This window comes from Sorex araneus, chromosome 10 (genome assembly GCF_027595985.1).
Source record: "Sorex araneus isolate mSorAra2 chromosome 10, mSorAra2.pri, whole genome shotgun sequence".
In the NCBI taxonomy this organism is placed as follows: Eukaryota; Metazoa; Chordata; class Mammalia; order Eulipotyphla; family Soricidae; genus Sorex; species Sorex araneus.
Window position 1 is genome coordinate 53,611,684 of NC_073311.1, and position 8,150 is coordinate 53,619,833.

An 8,150-nucleotide genomic window follows, 5' to 3' on the forward strand; every position below is an offset into this window, starting at 1 on the left:
GGAGCCACTGGCCGCTACCCCCTGGGCGTGCAGCTGGAGTCCACACGTCTAATTCAGTCCACACAAAATTCAGATTTCTCCCCAATTCGGTGAAGTTTTCCACCGGACTCCTTCTAGCGGGCTGGTGCAAACCCGGGCCAGCCCGCTGGGGGCGCCCCAAACACACCGCCTAGGTTCAGCAAAAACTACACTTCCCAGCATCCCACGCGCCCCATCAACTTCCGGGGCCTGCGGACAACATGGCGGCGCCCGAGGAGCACGAACCCCCGACTGTCTCCCCGCAGCCGGCCGTGGAGGAGCAGGAATCGAAAACGTTTAAAGACCTGGTGAGAGTGAGAGTGATCAACGCTGGCTTCCCTGCCCTGCTGCCGCCACCGGGCAGGGGTCCCGCAGCCGTGGAGGGGCGGTGGCCACTCCTGACGCCTCCCCGGCCTGGAATCCCCGGGGCCCGGCTTCCCACGCGCTCCCTCCGCCAGTGCGTTTGGGGGTGCGGGGCCCACTGGGTCTGGCCGGTCGGCGAGGAGGTCTCATGGGGCGTTGCGGTGGGCTTGAATGCCGGCCCCAGCCTTGGCTGGCGGGTCCCGGGCGCGCCCCGCGTGCCCAAGCGTGCCCCCCCCCCCCGAAGTGACAGTGCCGGGAGGCACGTGCCCCCGGGGAGCAAGGCCGGTTCCGCGCTGGTGTTGGCCAAGTTCTGAATCCGTATGTTTTCCCCAGGGTGTGACCGATGTGCTGTGCGAAGCTTGTGAGCAGCTGGGATGGACCAAGCCCACCAAGATCCAGATCGAAGCGATTCCTCTGGCCCTACAAGGTAGGTCGAAGTGGCCTGCGAGAAGGGGCCAGGCGCAGAGGACAGCCGAGCGCTCTGCGAGCTCTTACCTGCACACGCCAAATCAGAATGGGGGTCCCCGGGGCCAGGGAGATGGCTCAGTGGGCTGACACTAGCTTTGGTAGGCCAGGGTGGTCTCTGGGGGCCGTGGGATCCCCTGACCGCCCTGTCACGTAGAGCTGGGAGTAGCTCCAAAGTGCTGTGTGTGGCCTGAAAAATACAACCTCTGGGGCTGGAGCGATAGCACAGCGGGTAGGGCGTTTGCCTTGCATGCGGACAAACCGGGTTCGATTCCCAGCATCCCATATGGTCCCCTGAGCACAGCCAGGTGTATTTCCTGAGTGCAAAGCCAGGAGTAACCCCTGTGCATCTCCGGGTGTGACCCGAAAACAAAAACCAAAAAACAAAACTACAACCTTCTCACAAGCAAAAACGTTCCTAAAGATAAGATGTTTGGGTGAGTGACAGGTGAGTGATGGGAGAGGCCCGGAGGTAGTACAGTGGCTGGAGAATCACTGGTGGGGTCCCCAGGCCTCCCGAGTACTGCCAGGAAGGTCCCTCTTCAACAGCATAAGTAGTAAGAGCAGTAAGGCTGAGCTGCTTTTCTTCAAGAATAACCTTGGTCCTGATGTGCTGTGCCCAGCCCCAAACCCCTCATCTCCGCTCTCTGTAGGCGTCCCAGCTCTCGGATGGCTCCTTAGTTCCCTGCTTCCGGCTCTGTCTCTCGTTGCCCTCCGCATCCCTGGCCTGTGCAGGCTCCTCCCTCTAACGCCTGCCGTGCACCCCGGGACACAGGCGCTTCCGTTCCTTTTTTGCGCACCTCCAGACTTCACTCACTCCGCTCCCCCTCTCCCTCCGCCCCAGCTCCTTAGCCTTTCCCGACTCTGTGTTGTGTGCTCCTCCTTGGTTTGATGCTCGCCGGGTTTTGTTGGGACCTAAACAGTAAAGCCTTTGCAGCAAATCGGCCTCTCGGCCCCGGAGTTGGAACTTAGACCCAGTTTTCTGTGACTTTAATCCTCTCCCCCCAGCTCTTGTGCGCGCCAGTGCCTGCGCCCTGCCCGGCGTGGCTGTCATGTGAGCGCACAGGGAGAGGGAGTTTGTGAGTGGCTGTTTCTCTGTCTCCTTTCCAGGTCGTGACATCATTGGGTTGGCGGAGACGGGCTCTGGAAAGACGGGGGCCTTCGCGCTGCCCATCCTGAACGCGTTGCTGGAGACGCCACAGCGCCTGTTTGCCTTGGTGCTCACCCCCACGCGCGAGCTGGCCTTCCAGATCTCAGAGCAGTTTGAGGCCCTGGGCTCGTCTATCGGGGTGCAGTGCGGTGAGTCCAGGGCAGGTGGCAGGAGAGGGCGTGGGAGAGGGCTGAGTGACAGGAGAGGGTGAGTGACAGGACTGTGGCGAGCGACAGGACTGTGGTGACAGGAGATGGGTGAGTGATAGGTCACGGGTGAGCTGAGAGGGCCAAGCGATAGAAGAGGGGTGGGTGACAGGATTGTGGTGAGTGACAGGACTGGTGACCGGAGAGGGTGAGTGACAGTGTGTTTAGTGACAGGATGGGATGAGTAACAGAAGTGTGGTGAGTGACAGGAGAGAGTGAATGACAGGAGAGGGATGACAGGAGTGTGGTGTGTGACAGGAGTGTGGTGACAGGAGAGGGTGAGTGACAGGAGAGGGCGAGTGACAGGGGTGAGTTGAAGACAGGAGTGTGCTGAGTGACAGGAGAGGAGTGAGTGGCAGTGTGGTGAGTGACAAGATGGGATGGAGTGACAGGAGTCTGCTGAGTGTCAGATGAGGGGTGACAGGAGATGGGTGAGTGATAGGAGAGGGCAAGTGACAGGTCTGTGGTGAGTGATGGGAGTAGGGTGAGTGACAGGATAAGTGACAGGAGTGTGTTAAATGACAGGATGGGGTGAGTGGAGATGGATGAGTGACAGGAAGTGGATAAGTTGACAGGAGAGGGATGAGTGACAGGACTGTGGTGAGTGACAGGATGTGGGGTGAGTGGCAGGAGACGGATGAGTGACAGGAATGGGGTGTGTGACAGGACTCTGGTGACAGGAGAGGAGTGAATGATAGGAGGGACAAGTGGCAGGAGGGGCCAGTGACAGGAGGGGTGAGTGACAGGACGGGGTGACAGGAGGGGGTGAGTGACAGGACTGTGGTGGTGACAGGATGTGGGGTGAGTGGCAGGAGACGGATGAGTGACAGGAATGGAGTGTGTGACAGGAGTGTTGAGTGACAGGAGACGGATCAGTGACAGGAGTAGGGTGAGTGACAGGAATGTGTTGAGTGACAGAGGTGAGTGCCAGGATTGTGTTGAGTGACAGGATGGGGTGAGTAGCAGGACTGGTGAAGACAGGAGACGGGGGTGGGGGGGGGTGAATGGCAGGAAATGGATGAGTGACAGGAGGGGTGAGTGACAGGACTGGGTGACAGGAGAGGAGTGAATGATAGGAGGGACAAGTGGCAGGAGGGGCGAGTGACAGGAGGCGGGGCCCTGGGAGCAGTAGGAGACTGTCCTGTCCTGCTTCTTGCCCATCTCGCCGTGCACGCGGTTGTCCCGTGTCGTCCGTCGGGACTGAGCGCTGTCGCGGTGTTCTCCGTTTGGGGGCAAGTTCTCTTGAGGGAAGATGGAGGGAGGAGGAACGTCTTGGTTTTAAAGGACGTTCAGTGAGTGAGCCTGGGAGAAAACGATTTGCTCTTTTTCTTTTTTAAAACGTTCTGACTTTCAGCAGTGGTTCATGATTTACAGGTATTGTTAACCGTTTTTGTAGTGAGATTATATTTTACCTAGCAAGAGAAAGGAAAGGAACGGCAGTGACTGTGTTGTCTCGTTCCCGCAGCCGTGATTGTGGGCGGCATCGACTCCATGTCCCAGTCCCTGGCGCTGGCGAAGAAGCCACACGTGGTGATCGGTGAGTGGCGGCGTCACCTTTGTCAGAGCGCGTGGAGAGGGCCTCTGGGAACCCCGCTTCGTTTTTAAACTTTTGAGGTGGGGGCTCCGGGGGAGCCGGGAGGCCGGTCCCTGTCACTGCCTTCCTGGTGGCTTTCCGCTCCAGCACCCCCGTCCCACCCCTTTCTCCATAGCAACCCCCGGGCGACTGATCGACCACCTGGAAAATACCAAAGGCTTCAACCTGCGAGCGCTCAAGTACCTGGTGATGGACGAAGCCGACCGGATACTGAACATGGACTTTGAGACGGAGGTGAGCGCCAGCCGCCCCCTCCTCGGCTGCCCCGCCCACCGCGCCTCCCAGGACTCCCCCCCCTCAGTTCCCTGTCCCTTTGGGGGAGTTAGACTCGCCCCACGCTCCCCTGTCCTTGCTGTCCCCTCTTCTTTGTCGCCGACTGAGTTGCCGAGTACTTGACTGGCCTCTTGGGCCAGCCTTCGTCTGCTAGTTGTGACATGCTGATGGCTGTGTGCCGTGTTAATGCGGACATACTTGAGCGTGAGTACAGGTGGCGTGTGCTGGGGTCGGCGTGTCCAGCCATGCTGTCCTCCGAGCAGCAGATTGCTTTGTGGTATCAGGTAGTAGTTGGTCAAAGTCCATTTGAGCTCGGAGCCCCCCTTCCGTGGCATGATGGTCCTTGCGATGCCTCCCCCCAACCCCACCCCCGGGCATCCGGCAAGTGGGTCCCCCCTGTGCTCACTCTCTTCCCCTTCGTGCCATTGTAGGTGGACAAGATCCTCAAAGTCATTCCCCGTGACCGGAAAACCTTCCTCTTCTCCGCTACCATGACTAAGAAGGTGGGGTTTCCCGGGCCGCGCCATCCCTCCTCTCTCAGGTCCTCGAGAAACGGAACCCGCTGTGAGGAATCTGGGCCCCGCTCATTCCGCGTCCTTTCCCTTCAGGTGCAAAAGCTGCAGAGGGCGGCTCTGAAGAACCCCGTGAAGTGCGCGGTCTCCTCCAAATACCAGACGGTTGAGAAGTTGCAGCAGTACTATCTCTTCATCCCCTCCAAGTTCAAGGTAGAGTGTTTACGCGGACCGTTTCGGCCGCGCCCTCTCCTTCCTCGCCTCGCTGAGAGCCGAGAGCCGGGCGACACTCTGGCATCCTCCCGCCAACGCCCAAGGACACGCCGTGCTCGTGTTTGTGTTTGCTCATGGCCCGTGCAGGGCAGCATTCCCGGAATGCGGGGAGCAGTTGACCGGCCGAGCCCCGCCGGGAGGTGGCTGGCCCTTTGTCTGTCTGTCTAGGGATTTTTTGTCTGTGTCCCTGGGTCTGCTCTTTGGCTGAAGGACACGGACCTTGTGTGTGGTTTCATTCCTGTGCCCAGAATGCAGCCTTTCCTCCTAGATTCAGTGACATCCCGTTGTTTTGGGTTTGTGGCTTAGGACACCTACCTGGTTTACATCCTGAACGAACTGGCCGGCAACTCCTTTATGATCTTCTGCAGCACCTGCAACAACACCCAGAGAACGGCCCTGCTGCTCCGGAACCTGGGCTTCACGGCCATCCCCCTGCATGGACAGATGAGCCAGGTGGGGGCCCGGGGCAGCGCCGACCGCCATCCCCAATCCCGCGTTGTCCATCCTGAATCCCGAGTTGTTCTGATCCCTCGGGCAGCAGCTCGGGTGGAGCGTCCTGTGGTGGCTGCGGAGTGACCTGTCCAGCCTCGTGGCCTGAGGGGTTCTGGGTCTCGGAAGGCTCCGGCAGCTGCTCCCCCACTGTCTGGCGTCGTGTTAAGCAGCCCCTGTTTCCCTGTAGGATTTTTTTTCTTTTCTTTTCTTTTTTTTTGCTTTTTGGGTCACACCCAGCAATGCTCAGGGGTTACTCCTGGCTCTGCACTCAGGAATTACTCCTGGTGGTGCTTGGGGGACCATATGGGATGCCGGGGATCGAACCCGGGTTGGCCGCGTGCAAGGCAAATGCCCTACCCGCTGTGCTATCGCTCCGGCCCCCCCGTGTAGGATTTTCTAGCCTCATCCTAGAAAGCCCCTTGAGGGCGTCGGGCCGTCCAGCCCTCCTCAGGCTGAGTCCTGGCACCGGGGGGAGCGTGCACGTTTGGGGTTTCTGAGTGCTGTGACGCTCATCTTCTCTCCGTGTCTCATCTTGGCCCGTGGCAGAGCAAGCGCCTCGGATCCCTGAACAAGTTTAAGGCAAAGGCTCGCTCCATCCTTCTCGCCACCGACGTGGCCAGCCGAGGCCTGGACATCCCACATGTGGACGTCGTCGTCAACTTTGACATCCCGACCCATTCCAAGGTGACCCTCGCGGGGCCGAGGGGGCGGTGTGCTGGAGCAGGGCGTCCCTGGGTGTGCAGAGCCGGGAGGGCGCGTGGCCGAGGACGCAGCATGAGTCCTGAGCGGGAGTGGCCGGGAGGCGGGAGGTGCCTGCGGTCAGGGGCACACGTGCTGGTTTCGGCGGTGCCCGTCTGTGCTTGCCCAGCCTTAGTGATGGGGCTGCCCTGGGCGTGTACCATGCTTGGCAGCCTCCTGTGACCGCCCGATGTTTCCAGGCGGTCCCCAGAGTCCCCTGGGGGGAGGGGTCTCAGCTGCCGTCCCAGGCCTGGCGCTGGCACAGGGTCTGTGTTGTGTCGGTCCTTGGCGAGTGTGACTGCGCGTCCGGGCAAGCGTTGGAGAGACACTGAGGGTGCCGGGGCCGTGACCTCTGGCTCCAGAGCCCGTGTCCCCGCTTCCCCGGGCTGTGCTCTGCAGACTGGGCTTCCGGGACCACGGAGGGAAATGGGTCTGTTGTGTGGCGCCAGGGGACTGGGAGTGTCCGCCCGGAGCCTGTTTGCCGTCCGAGCCGTGCTCCGAGTATGAGCCGAGGCGGTTCTCCGCTTCTCTCGTCGAACTCGCGTTCGTCTCCCTCTCCCTTTCAGGACTACATTCACCGAGTGGGGCGGACAGCTCGGGCAGGGCGCTCCGGGAAGGCCATCACCTTTGTCACACAGTGAGTGCCGCCGAGGGGCCGCGGGAGGGTAGGTCAGCTCGACGGGCGCGGATCTGACCCTGTGTGCCGTGGGGGGAGGGGGGCGGCCCTGCCACTCCCGCCGCCTCGCCACATTTCCATTGGCCCCAAAGTGGAAGAGACCAATCCCCCGCCCCCCAGGGTTGTTCTGGGCCACCTCCTTCACCGGACTCTGCTGGCCCGGGGCTTTGGGGGGCAGCACAGACCGGGCCGGTGGCCCCCCAGGCAGCCTGTCGCGGCCCCTCCCCCGCTCTGTTCAGGAAAGAGCAGGTGTCGGTTGCTCGGACCCTGGATGCGCCTCCTGGGCAGCGTGCACGGGCGGGGGCGCTGGGCAGGACGGGGGGACTCGGTGTTGGGATGCTGTGAGCCGGTGTTCCCGCGCCAGGTACGACGTGGAGCTCTTCCAGCGCATCGAGCACCTGATCGGGAAGAAGCTGCCCGCCTTCCCGACCCAGGACGACGAGGTCATGATGCTGACGGAGCGCGTGGCGGAGGCGCAGAGGTTCGCCCGCATGGTAGGCGGCCGCTCCCTCCCCGGTTCTGTGTTTCTGGGCCAGACCCGGGGTGGGGGGGTTTGCTCGGGGCTGACCCCGGGCTCTGCGCTCGGGGATCACTCCTGGCGACCTCGGGAGACCACCCGGGGTGCCGGGGCTCAAACCCGGCAAACGCCGTCCCCGCTGGCCCTGCACTCTGGCCCCCGTGCTGGGTTTAGGGAGGGAGTTGGTCGGGGCCATGCTGCCCGCCCGGGTTTGCTGGTCACTTCCGGCCCTGGCCCGGTGTGTGTCGCGCAGGAGCTGAGGGAGCACGGGGAGAAGAAGAAGCGGCCCCGCGAGGAGGCCGGAGACAACGACGACACGGAGGGCGCCCTGGGCGTCCGGAACAAGGTGGCCGGCGGCAAGATGAAGAAGAAGAGGAAAGGCCGATAGTCCTGGAGCCGGGTGTCTGTGTGCTGCCGTGGGGGGGCCCTGACTCGGGGCCCGCACCCAGCCCTCGGGGCCCACCGGGACGGGCGCCTTCCCTTTGCGGGGACGCCCGCCAGGGCTCTTGTGCGAAGCTCCTGCTCTCTGCCACCTGCTGCACCTTTCCCTGTCCTACCGGCGGGACAGAGGCCTTGGCCTGTCACCGAAGGGGTTGGTGTCTGTGTCGGGAGGTTAAGCAACCTCAGCTGTGCTTCCGTAGGAATGTAAATATTCTTTTCTAAGATTTCAGCTTCTGGAGATCTTTTTCTTTCTGTGGTGGTGGGCAGGGCGCTTGGGGCCTTCAGGCTCTCTCTGGCGTGGTCCCTCTGGGGTCACTTCAGTGGTTCGGGGGACCACGTGGTGCCGGGTGTTGATCCCAGATCCTGCGTGTATGCACGCCGGCCCTTGGGGCTGCCTGCCCAGTCCCTGGCCAGCATCAGCGGGGGCAGGCT

General features: G+C 61.9%; 1 protein-coding gene across 1 annotated transcript; it reads left to right on the forward strand.

Moving 5' to 3' along the window:
- The first annotated feature begins 223 nt into the window (after nucleotides 1-223).
- Nucleotides 224-7,942, forward strand: DDX47 (DEAD-box helicase 47). Its single transcript, XM_004611305.2, has 12 exons — nucleotides 224-326; nucleotides 715-808; nucleotides 1,957-2,145; nucleotides 3,668-3,739; nucleotides 3,912-4,030; nucleotides 4,501-4,572; nucleotides 4,678-4,794; nucleotides 5,161-5,307; nucleotides 5,893-6,030; nucleotides 6,651-6,721; nucleotides 7,125-7,254; nucleotides 7,531-7,942. The coding sequence occupies exons 1-12, from the start codon at nucleotides 240-242 to the stop codon at nucleotides 7,663-7,665; spliced, it is 1,371 nt and encodes a 456-aa protein (XP_004611362.2). The 5' UTR covers nucleotides 224-239; the 3' UTR covers nucleotides 7,666-7,942.
- Nucleotides 7,943-8,150: the final 208 nt, after the last annotated feature.

Bases quoted from the DNA above. Each gene is read 5' to 3' on its own strand.
- DDX47 (XM_004611305.2), top strand. From the start codon at position 240: ATGGCGGCGCCCGAGGAGCACGAACCCCCGACTGTCTCCCCGCAGCCG. The intron at 2,146-3,667 runs GTGAGTCCAGGG...TCGTTCCCGCAG, and splicing joins GTCTATCGGGGTGCAGTGCG to CCGTGATTGTGGGCGGCATC. The intron at 4,031-4,500 runs GTGAGCGCCAGC...GTGCCATTGTAG, and splicing joins ACATGGACTTTGAGACGGAG to GTGGACAAGATCCTCAAAGT.